The sequence below is a fragment of the Podarcis gaigeae genome, assembly GCF_964106915.1.
Source record: "Podarcis gaigeae genome assembly, chromosome: 8".
In the NCBI taxonomy this organism is placed as follows: Eukaryota; Metazoa; Chordata; class Lepidosauria; order Squamata; family Lacertidae; genus Podarcis; species Podarcis gaigeae.
In genome coordinates, this window is record NC_139684.1 from 62373757 (window position 1) to 62400178 (window position 26422).

At 45.8% G+C, this 26422-nt stretch overlaps 1 protein-coding gene across 1 annotated transcript; it reads right to left on the bottom strand.

Annotated features, from left to right (window-relative positions):
• Positions 1-3346: 3346 nt before the first annotated feature.
• Positions 3347-20427, bottom strand: GALE (UDP-galactose-4-epimerase). The gene is made up of 11 exons (XM_083751882.1): positions 20278-20427; positions 11755-11881; positions 10121-10236; positions 9035-9148; positions 8378-8554; positions 7664-7777; positions 7488-7554; positions 6199-6284; positions 5648-5725; positions 4288-4402; positions 3347-3731 (listed from the first exon to the last, which is right to left on the bottom strand). The coding sequence occupies exons 2-11, from the start codon at positions 11873-11875 to the stop codon at positions 3676-3678; spliced, it is 1044 nt and encodes a 347-aa protein (XP_083608008.1). The 5' UTR covers positions 11876-11881; positions 20278-20427; the 3' UTR covers positions 3347-3675.
• Positions 20428-26422: the final 5995 nt, after the last annotated feature.

The window sequence follows — 26422 nt, forward strand, 5'->3', positions numbered from 1 at the left end:
TAGGTGACTTTCCTACATGATGAGCAGCAGGGGAAAGAGAAACTCACCTAAGGCCCTGTGGGCTTCATTTGTGAACTAGCATTTGATCACAGATATTCCCAGTCCAGGCCCAAATACCTATTGCAACACTGGAATTCTACAAACTGCAAGTTACCATCTTTGATTTCTAGAGTGCAACATGTGACCCACAAGACGAACTCCCTAGAAAATAATGTTTTTGTCTACTAATTTTTTTAAGGCTCTAGCCCTTATTGTGGCACAAAAAAGCCTCCTGAGGCTAACTGCTGAATGGCTCTGAATCCAAATACTGTATGTACAAAAGGGCTTTATGTAATAGAGAAGCAGTGTGGGCGGTTTGGGTAGGAGAGACTATTCCCATGTAACATCTTCGGTTTGAAAGGGGTTTTCTTAACTTCCCCTTCTCATTGAGTCAGGGCCAGCTCAACTGTTAGGCAAGTGCTGAAGACGTAGGGAGTAGCAATGAAGTGTTGGCTAGCGCTGTGTGCTTGTGCCTTGTGATTCACCTTGCACCCCCTCAGCTGGCCGCCTGTTTCACCAGTTGCAGTGGAGAATGCTGTTCCATCACCAGCACTGAAGTAAGGCTGAGATGCCACTTGGGGTGTGCGTCTGTGTGCATGCATTATTTTGTCTTTCTGGCACTGGCAGCTAGATCTCTTAGGCTGGCCCTGAGGACAGTATTGTTTACTCTGCTTAACACTGGCTCTTCAAGATCTCTCTTCCTTGAGAATTGTTTCAGCTGGAGATGTTTAGGGACTGAAGTTGGAACATTACATGCAGAGCAGGAACTCCCACCTCAATCACACAGGAAACTTGTAACCCAACCAAGGCAACATTCTCATTGCAATAGATCTTGCTATCGCCAGGGTGTGTGTGGTAGGCATCTGTCTTAAGTGAGGACAAGGAAGTTCCTGTTGCCTACATTTTGTCTCAACAAAGAGAGATGCCTTGTGCGTCTTGAGGTGTCAGTCTAATCTTACTCTGCTATCTCAGAGTATGTTAGGCAAGGCCTTGTAAATACCTGGCTTTGGGGCAGGAAGCCTTAATCCACTTGTTCGCAAACAGTCCCATTGACGTCGGTGGGCGCTGTTTCACCACCAGGATGTGCTTGCATGTTACTGCTGGTGCTATAATAAAAGCTGGAAGTGAGCCTAGTAATTATTACTATGTGTTAATCATTTTGTGTATATTTTCCAATATCTAAAAACATATCAAAACACACCTTTTAAAAACCTCATCCCCCTTAGTCTCAAGCCACCAAATTTACACTGGCAAGATTTACATTTTGCTAGTATCTTCTGGGATGTGTTCCAGGCAGATGACCCTAAGAATAACATGGTTATCTATAATCATTCAATTGCATTTTCCCCAGTGCCCTTCTATATGTTTTTTTAGACCTCAGAAAAATCTGGCTCCTTTTAGAAGGATCAGTGCCACCTCTGCTGCTACTTGGCCATGTTTCTGGTGGCGGCGGCTATCATTATGCTTCACTTACTCGGCACAATTTTAATAATGTGCTTATTTTTATTGAACTTCTAATTTGCCCTAAAATACTTCTGCCTACATTAAAAATTATATGCACATTCAGATGATGGTGCTCAAATAAAGAAGTGTTTCACTACAGATTTAAGAGTTCTTTAAAAAGCCAGGCTGCTAAATGGCCATTCTTCAGGGCACTGTAACTCACTAGGGCAGAGGTTGCCAACACGCCGCACACAGGTACTAATGTGCCAGCCAGTATCACCTACGGTGCCTGCAAAAGGTCTTGGTAAATATACATAACATAAGAGACTGTTTGATCTTCCTGTTCAATTTGTGTTTGCACTTGGCTTGGCTTCTCCTACATTGAATATGCCCCTTTAATTATGCCTACTTTTTTTTGGCTGCCCAAGAGTGGTTACCAACCATCTCTGCTGCTCTAACAGGGAAATTAGGCTACCCCCAGCAGCCATTTTGGCACTTCCTCAAAATTCCAAATATACCCCACAGGCCCCAAAAGGTTGGCAACCCTTGGACTAGGTTATGTTTCCCAATGTAGTTGGAATATAGCATGACACTACCCACCTCCCACCAAAATTGGGGAAAATCAGCTGCAATTCTACATGTAGCTTACAGTGGGAGCAGTGAGCTTTAAATGAAGTTTTCAAACATTGAAAGATGGTAGCCTCAAATGGATTCTCCTGTTCTCTCCAGTAGGCAAGGCTATGCAGCTTCTAAGCCCCACAGAACACATTAAGAATTGCTTCTGAGTAGGCAGGCACAGGGTGGTGCTAACAGTGGGGATAAAAAACCTAGCAACTGGCATGGGAGTTAAAGCTTCACCTGGGAACCGCTTGCCAGCAAGCAGGGTGGAACATAGATTATTAGCAACACAGAGGTGCAAAATCTGGCCTTGGACTTCTTTTTTTAACTTCAAAAAATCAAGTATTTAGTCCTTTTTAAGATGGAGGGAACACAATGGCAACAATAGCACCGCAACAGAGACACACAGATCAGAAGGGTAGAAAGAGTAATCTGTAGTTCTTTGATCTTGTAATCCAACATCTGGGGCTGCATCTCCCATTATCCCTGACTATTAACTATGCTTGCTGTGGATTATGTGAGCTGTGATCCAACAAGAGATAGGGAGCCATGGTTGAAGGACATTGCTCCAGTCAATCAGGTAGAGCTTTTTCCCTCAAAGCTTTCTGGCCTTCAAGTTCTACACTAATAAAACATTTTGTACTCGTGAAAGCTGCTATATACACAATTTCTTCTAAATGGACAATCTGGCTTTCCACTGCGGGAGCTACACACAACTTTGCTACTGGAGTAATCTATCTGCTGCAAGATGACTGCAGCAGGATTTTGATTTGGCTGCAACAGAAACTGCTGTGTGAATTCGAGTTAGTTGTAACAAATCAAGGCAGACCAGAAAGGGGAACTTATTCCACCAAGCAAATCCTAGCTGATGCTCCATTTTTGCAACTGGTTTCTTTTTCTTTTTTAATCCGTACACCACCAAAAATTTTCATAATGCTTCAGAGACTGATGAGCTGTAGTGCAGCCACATCTAGAGGGCCACAGGTTCCCCACCTCTGATTTACAGAAGGCATTACAATTTAGAAACAGGAAGCCAGGGAGCAAATGACAAGGCTCCATGGACCTAGCTGTCATTTTCCAACTACATTTTAACACTCGTACCTCCATGCAGCCTCTTCCCACAGCTCAGAACCTCATGGAGCAGCCTGCATCCATCAGGACATCTCAAGAACCTGGCAGCAGAGGGTGGACTCTAAAACCAAAGAAACCAAGTTTGTCCCCAATGAGGGGAGCATGACATCCTCCATGGGCTCCCATTGACACTTTTTATTTGTCAGGCTTCCCACTCAATGGGAGGGTCAGAGCTCCTTGCTCCCTGTTTGGTACCAACCTGGCTGGCAGAGAAGGTTCAGGGAGAAGGCACAAGAGAGTTAAAGAAATGGGTACAGCAAAAGGCCAAGATACTCTTCCCCTTCCTGAGTCTATTTGGTCTCTTACGAAAAGGGAGAAGAAGGGCAGGGGAAGGAATGAGCAGGAACCACCATCTTCCCTGAGTGAAAAGCAAAACAGCCCTTGGAACTGTCCTTGGGTCATGGCAGCCACGCACTGGGGAGGACAGGCAACATCTTCCCGGCGCTAGTTCTTGCTGTAGCCAGTGGGGTTCTGTGACTGCCACCTCCACAAGTCCTCACCTGGAAAAGGGCAAGAGAATAACAGCAATGAGTTAAACTGGAATTCGCTACCACGCTGTGGGGGTGGGTGCCACTACAGAGAAGGTCCTTTCCTTGATTTGCAGAGAGATTAGACAAATCCGTGGAGGATAAAACTAAAAATGGCTACTGGTTGTGATAGCTATGGTCTACCTCCAGTGCCAGAGGCTGCATATAGCTCTGAATACCAGTCGTTGGGAACTGCAAAGGGGGAGAGATGTTGTTGCACTCAGCTCCTGCTTGTGGGCTTCCCATTGAGGCACCTGGTGGGCTGCTGTGAGTGAGAGCAGGATGCTAGGCTAGCTGGGCTGAAGGCCTGATCCTGCAGGATTCTTTGCATGCAGATGTCAATGGAACATCCCACCCCATGAGACTCCAGGTGAACAGTGGCGGGTGAAGCAACTTGGTTGAATTAAGGAGGAGGGAATGGAAACCCATTTATTTCTCCAGTTTCTGCCCCTAGGAATAAAGAAGGGGGAGGCAAAGGCTGGCAGAAAAGGAGCAGGCAGATGGCCCTCTGTGGGGAGGCTCCACTTACACATTTTGTCCAAGCCAAAAACAGCTTTCCAGCCCAGCTCCCGTTCAGCTAGGGCAGGGTTGGCGTAACAGGAGGCGATGTCTCCTTCCCGACGTGCAACAATCTTGTAGTTTATCTAGAACAAAGACCGCAGCCTGTCATTAAGCAATGGGAAACTGACCGGGGCAGCAGCCAAGATGATAAGACACATTACTATTAGTAGTACTATAATTTTGATTTATTAGTCTCTCACTACAAAATAAAACCCTCTCAGACATAACAAATTAAGTGTCACAGGCAAAGAATGAAAATGAAAAAAATACACATTACAGTGAAGCAAATCGCCAACAGCAATAAACAAAACGTTTATCATAAGCCATCAAATGCATGGGAGAAGAGAGTTGGAAGGATGTTAATGATGGTGCCAGGTGGATCTCACAAGGGAGAGCATTTTTTCATTTATTTAAAGGCAATCATTGGTAAGCTGCTTAATATTCAATTATCTGCAACCTAATCACAATGGCATTCCTTCCAGAAGACTAAAGTGCTGGTTGATGTTCTCTACTCTAGTGTGAGGCTCCTAGACCAAAATGTTGGCTGGTCCCCTCAAAAGCACCCTGCATTCTGCATAGTAGGTGGGCTGGTCGTGCCACTGGCAGAGGGGAGCAATGTGCCTCTCTATAGTCCCAGTATTAAAATTTAAAGGTACACATTCCAGCCCCAGTTTTATGCCAACTCTTTTTAAACAGGGTCGCAGATCAAAGAGGCCATGTTTGCCTCATATCAAAGGAGGCAGATTTTGGATCCCAAAATACTGAAAGCTACCTCAGGTATGGCAGGCATTTATTATTTTAGCACAGGCTAAATAGCCTATGAGCCCCTAAAGCAGGGGTGGGAACCTGTGGCAAGTCATTTGATTCCAATTCCCATCATCCCCAACATCATCTAGAAGGCCACAGGTTCTCCCCAGCCCTGCAGAAAAGTGGATGCAACCCATCAGCCATATATGGAGACCTGGCTTGATAGCCAACCTGATCTTGCTATCATAACTAGCACTGCGAACAGAACAGCCTGGCAATGTTCTGGTAAGTGCTAAAATGTGTGGGGAGCCTCCAGTCCAGGGGCAAAATGGCGGACTTCTCCAGGCCACTCCCCTTCCTGGCCTTGGTCCACTCTCAAGTGCTTTTGCATTGCTGGAATGTGTCCTTGAACATCTGGAGGGCACCAGGTTGGGGAAGGCTGAACCAGACTCCTGCTTCGTGGTGGGCCCAGCGAGGGTTGGCCAATTGGCAATGCCTTCCTCTCTCTGGTCCTCTTTACCTAGACCCTAACAGGAGTTCAATCCCCCCCTCCTGGAACCCAGGTTGTCCCGATACTCTACCTCTCTTCCCGACGCCTTCTCCATTGCCTTCACCATTTGCAGGACTGAGCAGCCGGTGCCGGTTCCAAGGTTGTATATCTGCAAAGATGCAACTCTTGTGACGAAGGCTTTGTCGACCTTATTGCCCTGTGCGGCACTTTCCAGGTGCCTGTCCCGAGGAACTTACAAATATAGGAAAAACTGCACCACAAGGGAAGGGTCTATAGGAAGGAAATGCATTCACTTTTCAGGTACACATCCCTAGAGCTTAGTTTCTGTAGGTTGTGGGAAGTAACTAAGGGGCCATGCCAAAGTCTTCATGGAAAAAGCATTCTGTGAAACGGGAAGTGTGCGTAATAATATAGGGTGGTGACACTTTCTTGGCACAAAATTTTGAACACACCCCTGCCTAAACTGAGCATGTCTCCTGAACAAATTAGGAGAAGTGCCTGGAGTCTGCAAGCAAGGATGCTCCCAAAATCCAGGTGATGGAGGTTCAGTTGACAAGAGCTCCAGCAAAACACAACATGGATGGAAGCAGTGCTTCTGACCAAGTCTATGCACTTCCCTACCTTGCAGCCGCAGTTCTCCTTGAGCTTTTTCAAAGCCGCAATGTGGCCTTTGGCCAGGTCCACCACGTGGATGTAATCCCGGACGCCTGCAGAAGAAGGAGGAAACCCATCAGCCAGCGCACTGTCCACCCCTGTGGGTAGGCCTACATCTTAGTTCAACCTTTGCCAACCTGGTAGCTTCCAGATGATCTGGACTACAAGTCCCATCAGCCCCAGCTCGCTGGGTCGCCACCAGGATGGCGAAGGCTGAACTGGCTTATCATCAGAAGGAGGGATGATAAATACTGACTCTATCCTGCTATGAAATGAAAGGAACAACCCAGGGAAGATTTTCTAAGCAGATCATGGATTTGCCAAGTTTGATTTTAAACAGGACTTCCAAAAAAGAATTATGGGGATTGCGGTTTGCCAAGGGTGCTGGGAGCTGTTAGGAGACCCCCTATTCCCCTCCCAGTGCTTCAATTCCCAGAGTTCGCTGGGAAGAGGGACTGATTGTTAAACCACTCTGGGAATGAGACTCTCCCCAGGCCACACCCCTCACAGGCTATGGTTTGCAACCAGACTGCTTTCGCCTGGCTGGAAGGTGCTCTGCTTCTTGGTTGCCTGGATGGAAGACAGAGACGGGTGTTTCAAAACTAGCCTATCGTAAAGGTAAAGGTAAAGGGACCCCTGACCATTAGGGCCAGTCGTGGCTGACTCTGGGGTTGCAGCACTCATCTTGCTTTATTGGCTGAGGGAGCCGGCGTACAGCTTCCGGGTCATGTGGCCAGCATGACTAAGCCGCTTCTGGCAAACCAGAGCTGCGCACGGAAATGCCGTTTACCGATCCGCCTATCTAGCTACTTGCACTTTGACATGCTTTTGAACTGCTAGGTGGGCAGGAGCAAGGACTGAGCAAGGGGAGCTCACCCCGTTGTTTGGATTCGAACCGCCGATCTTCTGATCAGCAAGTCCTAGACTCTGTGGTTTAACCCACAGTGCCACCCACATCCCTTTATAAGGGGACAATTCATGTTCATTGCTCCACCCATGTTTGCTGTTCCTGGCCCTGCCCTTCACTGGCCTGTGACCCTCAGAAGGTTCCCCTTAAAGTTTTCCCATCTTTGCCCTAGAACACATACAAAAAGAGAAAACACCCCCGTGCCTATATGTGTCTATAAACCACTAGGGATAGAGGCCCATAACCACTCTGGCTTCCACATCTCCAAACTTCCCAGTGCCGTATTTCAAGTAGATTTGGGGGTGGAGGTATCTTTCCTTTCAAGCTAGGGTGATTCCAAGCAACTCACCAGTCCCATCCACTGTATCATAGTCATCCCCAAATACACTCAGGTACTCTCGGCGCCCCACAGCCACCTGGAGTGAACAGAAGGAAGAAACGACAGGAAGGCACAGGAGTTAGCAGGAGAAACTCACTGTGCAGGAGGTGGAGCAGAGCAAACTCTCCCAGGGGGGTCTTGGGTACCTGAGCAACGTAGGGCATCAGGTTGTTTGGGGTGCCCTGGGGGTCCTCGCCAATCCTCCCCGACTCGTGGGCTCCAATGGGGTTGAAGTATCGCAGGAGAACCGCGTTCCAGTCCTGAGAGAAGCAGCACAAGTGATCGGATCAGAAAATACCGCCCAGGAGAGCTGTATGGAGGATTCTGGGACATGCTTTCCAGTTCTGCCTTGCACAAGTCTGACTTTAGAGGCATGAGATAAAAAGCTTTTATTTATAGTGGTATCAGAAAAACTAACACATCACTCAAAAGTACAAAGAGGTAAAGCCAGTTCTGAGGATCTGGTCACTGTTTGGTGGCCATGGATCAATGATCCACATATATATTATATGCCCAGACACAATTCATTTATATGGAATTACTTGTAACCAATCCCTGGCTTGTGTCAATTATATTTTAAATATATGTTTTTATATACTGGGGCAGATAAACTAAGCTAAATGGATAGGCTTATGCTGGTATTATAAGGCCATGTACTTGTGGATTCTTAATATATGCCTTTCTTTCCATTAGTTCCAGAAGTAATGAAATAAAATTAATGCTATATGAGTTTTTGCAAAAATGACAATAAATATTATTTTAGAAGAAAAAAAGAAAAATAACCCAGAAAATACTGCTGAGGGCGGTTGTACCCCTGCGTTATAAGGGGGTTGGTGGTGTGTGGTATGTTGCTCACTCACCGGTTCTGCCTTGCACAAGTCTCGGATCATCTCCTCGATGAAATACTTGGATTTCCCGTAAGGGTTTGTGCAGCCTCCCACAGGGTGGTTTTCGTCAAGGGGGAGGTAGGCCGGGTCGCCGTAAACTGTGGCTGAGCTGCTGAACACAATGTTCTTGACCCCATGCTCTTTCATGGCCTGTGGAGGAACGCAGACAACCTCAGTGCTCTTCCTCCAGATGTCTCTGGATGTTGTTGGACTGCAACTTCCATCATCCCCAACCACTGAGATGGCTGAGGATTATGGGAGTCCAACAAGAGTCGGGGAGCGAAGGTCAAAGGGCACTGAGCTAGCCAGGCTCCATGTAGCAGGGGTTCTGTTTGAAAGTGATTCCTCAAGAGCAGGAGGAAGCCCTGAGGATGGGTGAACAGCACTTCCCCAGGCCAGGGCGGGCCAACAGATAGGCCACATCCAACCCCTGACCAGCCTTCCTCCAGGCCAACATGGTGCCTTGAGTGACACTATGGAAAGCCTGTCGCACGTGATGCCGTAAGCTGCTCTGACAGGTATCTGTGCCACACACGAGATGGGCTTCCTGCAGTTGACGTCCTCCCGCAAACCCAGACTTATAACAGAAGCCTTGTAAACACTGGTGGAATAAGCCATGTTCCTGCTCACCTCCAGCAATCGGATGGTCCCAGTCAGGTTCACTTTGTAATATTCCAGCGGCATCTGGACAGACTCTCCCACAGCCTTGAGGCCTGCAAAATGCATCACGGCAGAGAAATTGTGCTGAGGAGAAACAGAAGGGGGAGCTGCGTTAGGAATACTTCAGCGGAGGCTACAGTACGTTTTCTATTTATACGTGCCCATTTTAATTTAAAAAAAAATGTTCCCCTAATGAAAAGCTGGAAGAGGGCAAAAAGCGCCTGTGGTGCTTTTTTTTAATGAGAAACGCCATTTTGTTTACTGATTTCAAAGGGCTTTTGGCCCAAGCTTGCAAACACACACACCAGAGCCATATGTCCTGCATGTCTGGCAGGAGAGCCAGATGCCAGCCTGACACAACCCACAACAGGGCTGCGTGGCTCCCGAGTGGTGCAGATGCCACTTCTGAGTTCTGGGATTGACAGGCGTCACTCGTGGCTCCCCAGCAAAGCCCAAGGAGGCACATCTGGTGCTTTTGCCACATATCTTTAGGCGAAAATGTTTTTCTAGAAACAGGCCTTTGGCTAATTAACATCCCATGTGTTTGTGGGAAAGGGGGCTATTGGTTTCTTTTTGGTTTTGTTTTTATTATGTATTTACAAAATACAAAATTATCATGTTTCGAACCACCCTGTGATCCTTCAGGTGAAAGGCGGTATACAAAATAAATAAATAAATGGGCCAGAAATAAACACAGCAGGAGTGTTGGGGCAGCAGCATGGCAGCAACACCAAGATGCTCTGGTGCACGCACATTGGGAACAACAAAATCTCCCCAGAGGCTGAAAGGAGTGCTGTGGGGAGGGAGGGGAGCAACGGGGGGTGAGCAGGCAGCAGAGGCAGGAGAGACAGAACCCCTCTCCTGCCAGCCCAAAGTGTAGTCCAAGACAGTGAAGACAGGAGATCTAGGGGACCACCACTGAGGAGGCCCTGATGCCACCCAGAGAGCAAAAAGTAAGCCAGAATAGTGCCCCCATTGGTGGGGGGGCAATGCTCCAACCCATCTCAATAGGTGTAATGGGGAAGGAAACATTAAGCAGTAGGATCGGGCCCTCACCTTCTTGAAGAGGTTGTGGAGACCTGCCTCATCGAGGACATCCAGTTCCTGGAATGGGATCTTCTTGCCCACGATCTCCTCCACCCGCTGAATACTCTCGGGGACTGTGCTGCCCCCTGGGGAGAAAGACTGTTTTTGACACCACACCAGAGGAGACCCGATTCCCAAATCATTGCTGTCCTCTTCAATGAGGAAGACTTAGTGTTGCCTTTCGGGGGGCAAAAACCCAGGGGCCCCCACTCAGCAGAGTGAACGGGTGGGGGACCCTCAAATACAGAACGGCTGGGCTAATGATCACCTTGTGAGGTAAATACATGTTTCCATCTAAGGACTTAAATTATCCTAACAGCACTACTGAAAGGACTCACACATCCAGATCTACAAGCCCCTTCTTAGGATTGGGATAGGCACCTGGTGGTCCAGGAGCTTGGTCTGGTCCTCAGGGACTTTCCATCCACATTCCAGCCTAGAGCAGGGATGGGGAACCTGTGGCCCCCCAAATGTTGGGCTTCAACTCCCCAGTCCCAGCCAGGATAGTCAATGGTTAAGGAATGATGGTTGCTGTAGTCCAACAAACATCTGGAGGTTTCCCCTCCTTGTCCTAAAGAGTTAAATAAACCTCTGGTTCTGTGAATGGGTGGGTGCAGCCAATGTTGCTGACCCACCCTGACCCCTCAGTTCCTTCCTCCTACTTGAGCCAAGCCAGCCCCTTCTTCTCCAAACGGCAATGGACATTCCTCCATCGCTCTGCTGTGCCTCTGACTTGGAGGCCAAAGGGCTCTTGATCCCTTCCACAGGTGGAGCAACAGTAGCCTAGTCAGATGACTGGTTGAGGTGCACAAAAAGCAGAATCCTGCCACTGACCCAGCTGCTGTTCATGTGGGGAGGTTGGATGAAAAAAGGAGGCCTTTTGTCTGTATCTCAAGTGAGTGAATGGGGAGGCCTAGGAAGAGGAAGGCCAAAGCCTGTGTTGCCACGCTGGGAAAGAGAGGGTTAAAGAGCCCTTTGCCTCTGCAAATCAGTGGGCGGAGCTAATGTTTCTGGCCTATGGAGCTTTGCTCAGTTATGAATCTCCCATTGCTGAGTCGGACCACTGGAAGGGCCATAGCTCAGTGCTCGAGCCTTCCATGCAGAAGGTCCCAGGTTCAATCCCCAGCATCTCCAGGTAGGATTCCTAGAGAGCTACTGCCAGTCACTGTAGACAACCCTGAGCTAGATAAACCAATGGCCTGGCTCAGCTGAAGGCAGCTTCCTGCATTCCTAAAGGTCCATCTAGTTCTTTAGAGCTCAACCTTAGGTCCCCAGATGTTACTGAACTACAACTCCCATCATCCCCAGCCACCTTTGCCAATGGCCAGGGATAATGGGAGGTGCAGTCCCAACAGAATCAAAGGACCCACAGTTGAAGAAGGCTGGTCTGCATGAAATGGTAGCGGCTCTCCATGGTTTCAGGAGATGGGACTTCTCCATTCTTCTGGATACGCATCAGGTGTGATCTAGCAGGCCTCTTTTGCCAGGGATTGAAGGTGGGACCTTCTACATCCAAAACAGGTGCCCTACCACTGAGCTATGGCCCTTCTCTAAATCCCCGTCAAACCAGTTGCTGCCAGCCCTGGCCTTGGCTGCCTCCTTACCTCGGATGGCATTGTGGAAATTGTCAAGGACCACAGGGGTGTATCCGGCCTCAGCCAGTTCCAGAACGCAGTGGCTCCCGATGTAGCCGGCTCCGCCCGTCACAAGGATCTTTTCCGACATCGTCACCTGAAAGGGGACACGATAGCTGTTTGAGAGAGGAGGGATGGGGGGCCTTCATGGGAACCTTAGGGGTGCAGAAGCTTTCATGGAGGTTCTAGGAAGGATGTAGGTGCCCCCAACTGATATCTGCTTGGATGGCACAAGAGCCAAAAATCCAGCCTGAGTCAAGACAGGTGTTGCATAGAATGAATGCACACAGCTTTCATATATCGTGACGGCACTGGGGAAGTCATGATATTCTCTTCAGGCCCAGAAGTCAACATCCTGAGTGTTTCAGCTCATATTTAATAAGGGAACATAGCAAGTTTCTAGTCTTTAAGACTGCAATGGCAGACTTGGAAATCAGACAGCGCCTGGTGATGTTTCAGAAGATGGGCTTCCAGTGGCGTTGAGGTACTCAGGACACTAAAACTGCGTTAAGACAGTGCAGGGTTGTTGTGAAAAGAACCATGATGCCTTTGGGCACCCTTTGCATGCTAAACAGAAATAGGGGAGTGTTATCTTCTCTGAAGATGTGACATTAATGTCACAAGATGAAACCCCCTCCAAGCCTGCCTCCTTCATTCCCACAACTTCCCTCCACCTCAATACAATTTGGAGTAAATTGCAACATTTACTTCATCATCTATTTCCCACTCCTTTGGGGTCCTTTGTGTGGTAGATGCCATACAGAACCAACACTATCCTTAGCCAGGGACCAAAGAAACTTGCAGTTCTTGCGAGTGGCAAAAATGTAGTCATCTGGGAGAGGACAGGATCAACCACGGGGGGGGGGGGGGGGGAGTTGGACTCTGACCAGGGCAATGAGTCACTTTGTTGAGATCCACCTTGTTTTGCCCAAGAACCAAAGAGTGGGTTGCCAACACCATAGGACAGCTGCCCAAAAGAACACCTCTGGGCATGTGAGCCTCTTCGCAGTCCGCAGACACATGGGTCAGCCCCACCTTTCTGCAAACTGAAAGAGGTTTCTGTCCTTCTGCTCCCTGGAGAGAAAGGAGGGGCTGGAGGAGGAAGGGGTGGAGGGTGTTTCATCCTCCCAAATGGACAATTTTTTTTCCAGAGAACAGACAAGCTTTTAGTCTTCTTGAGCTGGCAAGGTTCAGCATCTTGCTTGGAATAGAAGCCCTCAGAGTAGCAGCTGAGAAGACTAAGCCAACTAGTCAAACTGGGCTCATTCCAAAGGCCAACGGAAAGAATATCCAAATACACATACACAGAGAAAAGCATTCATATTGGGGGAAAATCATCGCAGAGATGTGGCTGGGCTGTTAGGCTTGGACTAAGGTTCAAATTGAGCCTCAGGCATGCTCCTGAGCAGCCTTGGCCAGATTACCCCAGAGCCTCAGTTGTCTTCATCTGCAAAATGGGAACACATTGGGTCCCTGTCTATTTCTGGATCCAGCAAGAGCACCCTGTCCTTAGCTTCAAAGCCCTTCTTGGCCTTGCCCCCTCCTCATCCCACGGCTCATAGTATTCAATAAACCCTTGTCCGTGATCTTCCCTCCTTCAGTTCCACCACCCTCAATCAACCAAATGTTTTCTCAACGTACTCCATCCTTTCTCTCTCTCTGCTAGAAACTGCCTCCTACAATGCCAGCCTGATACCACCTCTCCCCCTTCAAAACCCACCCCATCTTTTCTGTGAAATATTTGGCACAACCCCACCCCAATATCCTACTGAAGCCACATGCAACTGAAAGAAATACATATTTTATCCCCATTTCCTCCCTTCCTCTGTTGCATCCGCTGCCCACTGAGTCAAATTACAGATTGGAAATGCCATGGGGGCAATGACTTATACACTGTAAAGTGCTGATACCACTATGGAAATGAACGATTAAAAACTAAACTAAAAACAAGGTGGGGACAAGGTCATGGAAGAGATGCAGAGCGTGACAATCTGAAACCAGAAACATGCCTAATGCCCAGGCCAGCCTCCCTTAACCTCGTTCTCTCCAGATGTTTTAGGCTAGGCTGATGGAACCCAGAACATCTGGAGGAGAGCACCTGGTTGAGAAAGGCTGGTTTAGACACCTATTAACATAACTCTTACAAAGGCATCCGCCACAAAATCCCCACCACTTCCTAAAAGAGAAATAGGAACAGGCATGAGAAAATGGCTGGCAAATGACTATGGCTAGCAAAAAGAACTGCAGTTCAGCTGTCGAGCACCTTCTTTGCATGCCAACAATCCCAGGTTCAATCCCCAGGTTCTCCAAGTGGGACAGACCCCCATACAAAACCCTGCAGAGCCACTGCTAGTTGCAAGAAGGACCAGCTTCCTGTGTTCAGATGCTCCTATGACAATCTCAGCATATGAGCCTCTTCCAGGGCCTCAGGCCCACTTTCACACCATAATAAAGCAGTTGTGTGGACTTTGGCGCTTCTGCAAGCACATTTGATCCAATATAGTATTTGGATTATTATTTTTACTATTTTAAATCGTGATTAGCCAAAACAGAAGCCCTGGTGATAGCCAGCAGCTATGATGTGTTCCCCCTGCCATTTCTCCTGGCTGAAGAGACCATCTGCTTAGCCCCTTCTGGGACTGCCCTGGCATAACCTCACTTGCGCCTCCGCCCAAAACCATGTTTTCAATCTGTTTCTGCTTTATAATCTGCAACCTTTGCTGCAGGGTGATTAACGTTTAAGCTTTGATTCCCAGGACAGGCAATGGATATACTGTGCTTCCGACAACCGTGCAGTTCCCAGAACCCTCCAACTTAGCCAACTTTTAAAAATATTTTGACAGGTTCTGCTCCTGCGCCTTTAACAACAGCCTGAAAAGCACAAATGTAACAGAGAAAGCTTTTCCCATTTCTGTGTATCTTTATGTCTGGAAAAGCTACATTTGTTTCTTGTTGTTGTTGTTTTGCAGGAGCAGGGAGGTAAAAATGTCGATGGCTCAATTCCTGCATTGCTGCTTTTGCAGGGAACAAGAGAATTAAGCTCCGTGGCAGTTCAATCTACTTTCTGGCCCCCATCGCAGGTATGTTGAAACACAGTCACACCCTGTGGGTATGCAGAGTCAGTTACATGGCTGGGAGCCAACCTGCTTCAGAGAACAGGATATGGAGACACCAAAGTCACACAGTTCCTGGTCAGAGATAAAAGGGGGAGTGGCATGATGGACTGGAACTCACCTGGGCAGGCCAGATACCTGCAAGTGGAAATAAAGCCTTAGGAGGAACGGCTGAGGGAGTTGGGTAAGTTTAGCCTAGAAAAGAGAAGGCCGAGAAGTGATGATAGCCATCTTCAAATATCTGAAGGACTCTCCTTCACTGGGGGTTTTTAAATAGAGGTTGACTAGCCATCTTTCAGGGACTCTTTATCTGTAATTCCTGTGTTGCAGGAGGCTGAACTTGCAGGAGTCTCCTCCAACTCTACAATTCTATGATAATTAGACTCTCCTAAACAGTAATCGGGACGCAGGTGGCGCTGTGGGTTAAAGCCTCAGCGCCTAGGACTTGCCGATCGAAAGGTCGGCGGTTCGAATCCCTGCGGCGGGGTGCGCTCCCGCTGCTCGGTCCCAGCGCCTGCCAACCTAGCAGTTCGAAAGCACCTCTGGGTGCAAGTAGATAAATAGGGACCGCTTACCAGCGGGAAGGTAAACGGCGTTTCCGTGTGCGGCTCTGGCTCGCCAGAGCAGCGATGTCACGCTGGCCACGTGACCCGGAAGTGTCTCCGGACAGCGCTGGCCCCTGGCCTCTTAAGTGAGATGGGCGCACAACCCCAGAGTCTGTCAAGACTGGCCCGTACGGGCAGGGGTACCTTTACCTTTACCTTTAAACAGTAATCATTAGAATATTACAGTGGTACCTCAGGTTACAGACACTTCAGGTTATGGATGCTTCAGGCTACAGACTCTGCTAACCCAAAAATAGTACCTCGGGTTAAGAACTTTGCTTCAGGATGAGAACAGAAATCGTGCTCCAGCGGCGTGGCGGCAGCAGAAGGCCCCATTAGCTAAAGTGGTGCTTCAGGTTAAGAACAGTTTCAAGTGAAGAACGAACCTCCAGAATGAATTAAATTCTTAACCCGAGGTACCGCTGTAGATGGATTCAGGCACGGACTTTTCATATTATTATTAATTAGATATATTGGTCACTTTTTTTACCAAGGTAACTCAAAGCAATTTATGGTATATAAGCAAAGAAACACATACAGTAAAACCAGCATATAAGAAAAACATTTGAAGCAAAATCAAAAGGGCAATTCTATCAAGGAAACCACAGATAATTAACAGCCAAATGTTTTTCTAAGCTATGTAATGATGGTGCCAGGCAAGCATCCCTGGAGAGAGTATTCCACAAGCTGGGAGCCACCACAGAAAAGACCTCTTCTTGTGTTGCCACCCTTGGACATCCTGAGGAAGGAACACACGATTAAGGGCTTCAGATGACACTCACTGGGTCCAGGTTGGTTCAGAGGAGACTTTAGAAGGTGGTAGGTATACAAGCTGTACTGTAGCTACACCAGCAATGCCACACCAAGACCATCTGGCTCTGCTGGCACACCTTGAGTACACACAGCCCTCTCTTCCACAATTTGAGCGCAACTCTAACAGCCCAATGAATGAGGACAAGTCAAGGTGACTCAGTTATGTGAGAAGAACCACAAGCTGTCAACAACTGAGAAGCAGGAAGAAACCTGATTTGAGTCAGACCTTGTACAAACAACAGAAAGAGACACTGTGATGGGCAAGATGCAAAAATCCAGGTAGCAGATCAACTAGCAGGGAAACAAAAGCATGTATAAGACAGACAGGTCTTTATTGGCATGTCTGTGAATTTTGACAGGTACAAATTGCTTTAAACCAGATTGTGGAGACACGTCTAGAAAATTTATTTATTCTTGCAATGACCAGAAAAATCTTGTATCATATCATTAATACAGCTTCCATTTATTAACTGGCAAGAGCCAAAATTTATCCTAGGACTGTGAGTTACAAGCTGCTCACAGCTCACAGCATCTGCATCTGCATTGCCAAAGGGGTGCTACAGAGGGAAGGTTGACCTTCGTCACTCATGCCTTTTCCTTACTCTGAAATCTCCCCCTTCCAACCACTGTTCATTCTGAAACCTGTATGCCGGAGGGAGCAGGGGCAAAGATTTAGATCAAGGAAATAGCACCAGAGGGAAATTTCAACCACTTCCCTTATCTTCAAGGCAGCTATGCAGTGCTGGTAATTAGTTAACCAAAAAGACAAGCCATGGTTTGGCTTGACATGTTGTCTGAACCCAGGCTCATGGTTTAGCTCCCCTGGTCTAACCAAGAGCTGTAAACCATAGGTTCAAACCACCAGCCCTGTTTCAGATAGCATGCTAAGTAAGGCAAACAGTAGCTTGTCCCAGCACATCTACAGATTGACTGGCAGGGAGCAAAGTGACCTCAGTCTCCTCTCCCACAGCCCATGCATTTGTGCTAAACCATGGCTTGGCTCAGCATGATGCACAAAGTCTTTGTTATCACACCAACATGATGCAAGAATATGAAGATGAAGGGATGGAGCTATGCAGGTCCAACTTGCTCATTTCTCAGTGGCACTCACTCACCCAGTTCTGTATGTGAAAGCTCAGTCTGGGATAAAGCTGAAAGTGCACCAAACCTTCCTGACAACAAGAGGGCAGGGAAACTGTTAGACTCCAGCTCCCATCATCCTTCACCTTTGGCCATGCGGGCTGAGGCTGATGGGAGTTGGAGTCCAACAACATCTGGAGGGCCACAGGTTACAATGCCAAGTATGGCTTCAATATGATATCTTTGATTTTTTATTTTATGGTCCAATTTCAAATACAAGGGAAAAGTGAGTATAACATGAAACATATTCTGCATAGAACTTACGTTCCAAAAACCTCACACATATACTTTGCAAAAGAATAAAACAAAAAAAATTCCTTCCAGTAGCACCTTAAAGACCAACTAAGTCAGTTCTTGGTATGAGCTTTCGTGTGCATGCACACTTCTTCAGATACCTATCTGAAGAAGTGTGCATGCACACGAAAGCTCATACCAAGAACTGACTTAGTTGGTCTTTAAGGTGCTACTGGAAGGAATTTTTTTTGTTTTGACTATGGCAGACCAACAGGGCTACCTATCTGTATTTGCAAAAGAATGAATGTTTACTACCCTCGTCTCTCCTCATCTCTCCCCCCACCCACCATATACTGTATACAGCATTAAAATTTCACATCGAATAAAAACAATCTGTAAAAAAAGACTTTATGATCTGAAAACATCTCTGTGACCCAAGAAATTATTTAATAAAAACCATTTTTAAAAAAGAACTTGCATTCCAAACAAAGCACACAGGTGTAGCCTCAGGAGGAAAGGGAAAGTTTTGCCACACACCTTAATATCACCCCAAACCACAATATACTCCCAGCACAAGTCACATGCAGCGAGGGGCCTAATTCCAAGTACATCAATTTTAATGAAAGAAAAGAAATGCGAACCACATTGCTTCAACAACAGTATCCTCTAGTCTAACAAACTCTTTAGTAATCTGTTACAATGTATTAATTGCCAAACTCAAGAGTAACAGCTTGTATAGACACAACTTTGAGGACATCATCCACACTAAAGATATTTCCATGCTGGCTGCTACTAGAAGGAAATTTTTCCTTTACAGAAAAGTTCATCACTGCAGAGAAGCAAAATCTTCCCTCTATATGTGATGCTAGGCGATCTGAAACCTACAGACAGAGATTATGCAATGGGGAAAGTGCATCTCTGTGTAAAGAAAACATTGGGGTACACTGAACACACCTGGCTCCCTGCAACACACTGGTTTCTCCTACTACTACCTATTCTAAAACATAGGAAGTTGCCTTCTGAAGAGTCAGACTATTGGTCTATTTAGTTTAGTACTGGCTTTTACACTGACATGCAACTAAAGTGGTACCTCTGGTTACAGACACTTCAGGTTACAGATGCTTCAGGTTACAGACTCCGCTAACCCAGAAATAACCCAGAGGATGAGATGGTTGGACAGTGTTCTCAAAGCTACAAACATGACCAAACTGCGGGAGGCAGTGGAAGACAGGAGTGCCTGGCGTGCTCTGGTCCATGGGGTCACAAAGAGTCGGACACGACTAAACGACTAAACAACAACAAAACCCAGAAATAGTACCTCGGGTTAAGAACTTTGCTTCAGGATGAGAACAGAAATCGTGCAGCGGCAGCAGGAGGCCCCATTAGCTAAAGTGGTGCTTCAGGTTAAGAACGGACCTCCGGAACGAATTAAGTTCTTAACCCGAGTTACCACTGTAACTGCCTTGCAGGGTTTCAAGCAGGTATGCTTCCCAGGTCTACCTGGAAATGCTGAGCATTGAACTTTAGACCTTTTGCATGCACAGCATGTGCCCCAGGCACTGAACCCTGCCCCTTTCCCATAGCCAGCATTTAGCTGGTTATAACTTTAGAGGAAAAGCACAAAAGTTATTATGGCCTAAGCGTCCACTGAGTAATTTGTTCGTCTTTTATTAGGTGCCACACCAGTCGGTTATAAATATAATGGATATTCCACAGTTTGAAGTGATCCTGACCAGCTTGTGGAAAGAGCAGATTATCATGCCTTGCTTTGATTTTAACACACAGGTGTTTACTTGCATAGCACTAGAAGCAAGATGCCAGCCCTGCCTCCGGATATTTAATTTCTGGAGATTCAGGAGAAAGCAAGAATGGGAATGCAAACTAACCTCCCCACTCACCCTCCACTAGCTCTTGCAACAGAATTACCCAAAAGCAAACAGGAAATGTAGGAATACGGAGAACTGCCTATACTGAGTCAAATCATTCCTGCATCTTGTGTACCGGGACTAATAGTGGCTCTCCAGGGTTTCAGGCACTAGCCAGCTCCCAGCCCTATCTGGAAATGCCAGGGATTGAACCTGACACCTTCTGGGTGCAAAGCACCACTGAGTTATTGTGGTTTCAGACAGGTATCGGGAAGTAAATGGAGACAGCTGTATTGCTTCACAGCAGGTGGATACATGATGGAAACGATCAGATGAAGGCTGTCCTTTGCATGGAGGTACAGCAGGCCGGGAAAGGCTGCTCATTTGCTAATGCTCCAGCCTGCTGTTAAAGGCACACGAGCAGAGCCATCAGGAAAAGGTGGCAACCTGATTGCACAGAGGCTACCCGGGCTGCCGACCTCCCCCGCTGAACACCAAGAGATCCTATTAACCCCCCCCCCAAAAAAAAAACTCTTCCCCCCCCCCCGCTTTTAGGATGAGCAGCATCCCTCGAACAGCATCGCATGTATTGAATCAAAATCTCAGTCAGTAGCATCTTCTTCTCTATGATGTTTCAAATTGCCAAGGCCCTCCATTTTATTCACAAATATATAAAAATGCATACACACTGCCCGGTACCGCCTACCAAACTCCCACACTCACCAGCAGCTCTGAACGCGCCTCCAATTCAACAGGGGCGCATTCTTCGGCGCGTCTCCTTTAAGAGCTCCTGGGTCCCCCTCCTCCCCTGTTCCCTCCTGGCCCCGCCCCGGCCCGTAGCGCGGCGACACGCCGCAGCTTCCCCATGGAAACGTGTCACTCTTCTTCCGCCCCGTCCCCGCCCCCCGCTACGGGAAGAGGCAAGAGCCAAAAAGAGCCGAGCCATCAGCCATTGGATATAGACAAGTCGGCGCTGTCTTTCTCCCAGCCAGGCACCGGCTAGGCAGAGACCTGCTCAGCTGCAAGCTGCATTGTGACTGGCCTTGAGCACCTTCTCTGCTTGGCTTCGGAGGCAGCCTTCTCCGACAAGGGATCCCCAGGTGCAGGTGGGCTACCCCATCATCCCTAACCAGCAGGGCCAGCGGTGAGGGATGCTGGGAGTTGTAGTCCAACATCTGGAGACACAAGGCTGAGAAAGGCTGCCCTGAGTGCACCTTGCCAACAAAGGTCCGTATAGTTAAAGCTATGGTTTTCCCAGTGGTGATGTATGGAAGTGAGAGCTGGACCATAAAGAAGGCTGATTGCCGAAGAATTGATGCTTTTGAATTATGGTGCTGGAGGAGACTCTTGAGAGTCCCATGGACTGCAAGAAGATCAAATGTATCCATTCTGAAGGAAATCAGCCCTGAGTGCTCAGTGGAAGGACAGATCGTGAAGCTGAGGCTCCAATACTTTGGCCACCTCATGAGAAGAGAAGACTCCCTGGAAAAGACCCTGATGTTGGGAAAGATGGAGGGCACGAGGAGAAGGGGACGATAGAGGATGAGATGGTTGGATACTGTTCTCGAAGCTACCAGCATGAGGCAGTGGAAGACAGGAGTGCCTGGCGTGTTCTGGTCCATGGGGTCACGAAGAGTCGGACACAACTAAACGACTAGACCAGTGTTTCCCAACCTTGTGCCTCCAGCTGTTTTTGGACTACAATTCCCATCATCCCTTGCCACTGGTCTTGCTAGTCAGTGATGATGGGAGTTGTAGTTCAAAAACAGCTGGAGGCACAAGGTTGGGAAACACTGGACTAGACAACAACAACAAAGTGCATAGTTGCTGTTGTTTTTCCTCGCCTTTCAAGAATATCGAGGTGCAGAATAATAAAAATGTCTTCCGTAATATAGATATGTGTCATTTTAGAATCAATTATTGCAAAGGTTGATGAATGCAATACACCAAGTAACAACAGAACAAATAACTATTGACTCCCGCACGACTCCTCCCCGCCCAACAGAATTCTTTTTGCTGTTGTTCATGAAAATAAGTTTATATTCAAAAAGTGGGAGAGACACCGTTACCTCTTCAGAAAATCACATCACAAGCATTACCTGATTTAAAAATTAATTTCACTGATTGGATGCGTTGTATCAGTGGCTACGTCTTAGACCACACTGCTCCCTAGTGGCTGAATGTGTGAACTCATATCTACCTTCTTGTACTGAATTCTCGAAGTACAGGGGTTGGGATCGCCTGGCCCCAGGCCCTCTTCGACTGCTTGTGCCTGGTTGGAATCTCATTTCCTTGACCTGTGATAATGCCTCTTGCTTGCCTGGATGGAGAAGGGTGTGTGAGTGTAAAAAGATTTGGCTTTTGCACAGCTGGGATGTAACAAACAGTAAAGAATCACACCTGTTACCCCATTGCCTTTGACTTGCCCACAAATGGGATGTTCCACCCCCAGCGAGGTTGCCCACAAGGGAATGTGGTTCTCAGGTTTAATGCTTTTAACATATTATCATCAGGGTAAACGAATCAGATGACAATATATTTAAAGAATGTAAGCCTACCCCTTAAAAAGCAGAGAATTGCCAACAAAGGTTCGTATAGTTAAAGCTATGGTTTTCCCAGTAGTGGTGTGTGGAAGTGAGAGCTGGACCATAAAGAAGGCTGATCGCTGAATAACTGATGCTTTTGAATTATGGTGCTGGAGGAGACTCTTGAGAGTCCCATGGACTGCAAGAAGATCAAACCTCTCCATTCTTACGGAAATCAGCCCTGAGTGCTCACTGGAAGGACTGATCGTGAAGCTGAGGCTCCAAGACTTTGGCCACCTCATGAGAAGAGAAGACTCCCTGGAGAAGACCCTGATGTTGGGAAAGATGGAGGGCACAAGGAGAAGGGGACGACAGAGGACGAGATGGTTGGAGAGTGTTCTCTTTTTAAAAAAATATTTTTTATTAAGTTTTAAAAATAACAACAAACAAGAAAAGAAAAACAAATACACAAAAATACAAAGTTATAAAATACATTAAAAAAGAAAAATAGTTTCAAAATAGAAAAGAAAAATCACATTTAAAAAGAAGAAAAAACAAAAATCCCTCTTCTCATCTTTGATTCACTTATTTTCTTGACTTCCTCACATCTCCCTTTTTTGTATCCCTGTTAAAAATTAATTCAGCAAATTCATGTCCAATTAATTTATCTAATTATCCATCTGATCTTATTTTTAACCTCGTTGCTGCAACCCCTTCTATTCATTTCAATGCCATTAGCATTCAAAAACATTACAATATTTCTGTAAATAAACTTTAAATTTCTTCCAATCTTCTTCCACCAACTCTTCTCCCTGGTCTCGGATTCTGCCAGTCATTTCCGCCATTTCCATATATTCCATTACTTGCATCTGCCATTCTTCCAGAGTGGGTAGATCTTGTGTCTTCCAATGCTTTGCGATGAATATTCTTGCTGCTGCTGTAGCATACATAAAAAAGGTTCTATCCTTCTTTAACACCAATTGGCCGACTATGCCCAGGAGAAAGGCCTCTTGTTTCTTAGGGAAAGTGTACTTGAGTACCTTTTTAAATTCATTATACATCATCTCCCATAAAGCCTTAATCCTTGGGCACGTCCACCAAAGGTGAAAGAATGTACCTTCTGTTTCTTTACATTTCCAGCATTTGTTGTTGGGCAAATGATATATTTTTGCGAGCTTGACTGGAGTCATGTACCACCTATACATCATTTTCATAATATTCTCTCTTAAGGCATTACATGCCGTAAATTTAATCCCAAGTTCTCCATGGGGTCACGAAGAGTCGGACACGACTAAACGACTAAACAACAACAACGGCTCGAACCCACAACATTGAGAGTAAGAGTCTCGTGTTCTAGCGACTGTCATCCAATTTTGCTCAAATATTTGTGTATCACTTTCGTTTCTCTCCTTCTCCTCAGAGGGCTGGGAAATAGAAACCTAAAGGTTTGTGGAATGGTCCCTGGATGTTACTTAATAACTGGAACAGGGCTGCAGCATGGAACTAGAGTCCAGATTCCGTTTACATTGGTGGAGTATGCTGTCAGTCACTAGCCTCTTCCCACTACAGAGAAGGATATAAACAAGTGGTGGCAGTGGCTGCAGATACACAAGAAGCGGAGTGGGTGCGCAGGAACGTCTCGCAGGGTTACCCAAAGGGTAAGCAAGGGAAGTTGGTGACTCCATCAGTTCCTTCCCCAGCAGCTGAATATTGAGATGTTTCTATTTCGGAGAAATATTTCTTAATACGCAAGACCAAGTATCACTTCTCAGAATGTATATTTTCCAGAACTGCGTAGCTTTTAAGCTTATTTGGTGGGGAGGTAAAGATACGTAGTGTTTTTGGCAAAGTATCTTAAAAAGTCAAAGAAAAAGCAGGGTGTGAGCTTCCCTTGCCCCCTTGGTTTTGCTGTTAGACAACATTAAGGATGTTTTTAAAATGAAAGATCTAACTGTTAAAGTATGGTTAATAGGTTGCTTTCAACACAAATACTGAATGCCTTTTTAAAAGCAACAATACCTTCGTTTAAGAAAAGAAAATCTGGTGAGAGGTAACCTAATACAATTGCTCATATCGTTAGCAATTTGTTAGCTTAATGCAACATATATAGGATAGATTGAAACAAGCCGACTCATATAATTGGCAGCTGCTTGTTAAATTTCTGGACTAAAGTCATATGGAAATGTTAGGTAGGAGATTCTAAAAATTAACTCTTTGGCTGTGAGGACGTTCTTTACTTCACCTGAGTATAACCTGGTGGCTGTTGGTTGTTTCCCTGATACTATGAATTTTTAATCATATAAGTTTGCACATATTAAATTTACATTTGGCTATACAGTATTAAAAGCACAGTACAGTATTCAGGGGTGAAACTATGCTTTATTTCACTGAGGTCAAAGACACAGTTTGGCGTGAAACAAGATTTGGAATATTCTATAGGCCCTATCCTTAACTATGGAAGTTTGGCTGGAAGGAATATGATTACCGTTGGGTTGGAGCTTCCCCGAGATCTGGTTTTCAACACCAAAGACTATCAAAAAGATTGGCAGAGGGGACACGAAAGAAAGCCTCGGATTTAAGATCTCCGGGTTGATGGTTTTCTGAGATTTATGGAACTATTGCTAGGGGCCAAAACCGGGGAGGGGATCTGCTGGATGAAAATTGGGAATTTAAAGTGTATATAATATAATTTGTTTTGTTTTTCTTTTAAAGAGAGATGGGGAAATCGTGGAATTGAATCTTCCTTTGACCCTAGGGGAAATGTTTTAATAAGTACAGATATATAAGTTTTAATGAGAAATAAGATTAAATAAAGTAAAAGTGGATGGTTATTTGGTGAAAGAAAGAATGGAAAATTACAGTATATTAAGATAAGATATAAGGATAAAATTAAGATGAAGGATTTGTTGAAATATCTATATGAATTAGAATACAAAGAGGGAATTATAGTTGACGAGGGACTGCTCGCCATAAGAAATAAATCAGTCTCACACCAAAAATGGTTTCAAAAGGCCTAGCCAGCAACAACTGAGCTGAACTGAGCTGAACAGAATTGAACAGGCCTGAACATGCTCAAACTGCTGCGGCCTAGCATTTTATTTTTTCACAGAACATTGTATCAACTCAACAGTAAAAGACAATACCATATAAGGAAAATCACACCACTATCAGGGCAGGCTGTGTAGACCAATCACAGGCCAGCATGGGGTGTCCACGCGCTGATCATGCTTAACACAGCCTGCCCTGCCAAAAGGTCAGGCTGTAGTACATTTCCACCCATGCGCCCATTTTCCCTATAGGTAAACCAACCATATTCCCACATGTCCTCTTTTCTTACTTATTTTATGAAAAGTAAAATTTTTCATAACAAAACCTAAGCAGAATCATTTGTCTCATTTTCTAAACGCTTATAACTTGCAACATAAATTCTTCTTGTCATCCCTGTGGCGGGTTGAATTGAATGCAGCAACACAACACAATGAATCCTGCAACAAGCAAAATTACAATTAGCAAAAGTTTTTTTAACCATACTCTATTAGGTAACCAGGAAGACAACCATTCCATGGATCAAAACCTTGGGGTGGATTCAAAGGATTATGGGCTATCATTTGTTCCATATAATCAATAGTAGCAGAAATATTGGCCGATTGATCAGATATATACATACAACAATGAGAATGAATCAATTACATCTAAAGCATAACGATTTTGTCATGTTGGTCGTGACATTATTAACTAAAGCTCTTGGCCTACCATTCATAGTGGTAACATTAAGAAAACAAGAAGATCCATTAACATTATGAATCAACCTTATATCCCACAAAGAACAAAAATCAGAAAAGGCCTGAGAAATATATGCAGGGCCATTATCAGTTTTTAAGGTATGGGGTTTTCCCATAACAGCAAAACAACACATCAAATGTTGAATAACATAACGAGTGGTCTCTCCTTTAAGAGGAGTGGCTAAAATAAAGCCAGATGCAGTGTCCACAGTGAGATGTAGCGAACAAATTTGTAAAACTTTGAAGTACTATAAAATTATTGATAAAACATCTTTCTGTACATTTATCTTAACTTACTTAAGGTTGCAGGAACTATAGGTAAATGCATAAGGAGCCATGTTGGTACCCTGTTAATTTAGCTAGAATTGTATGACAATGCAAAAATATTCTACTTATGATCAGCATTTTTATGAACTACTCCTTATTACCATGGCAAAAGTAAACTCTTATATTCCTTTGAAAATATGTTAAAGAATACCCCACGATACATCCTGCTTTCAAGTGCCATTTTACAGCTGTGTTTTGTTATCACACCAAAAGCTCTGAACGGCACTGTCCAAT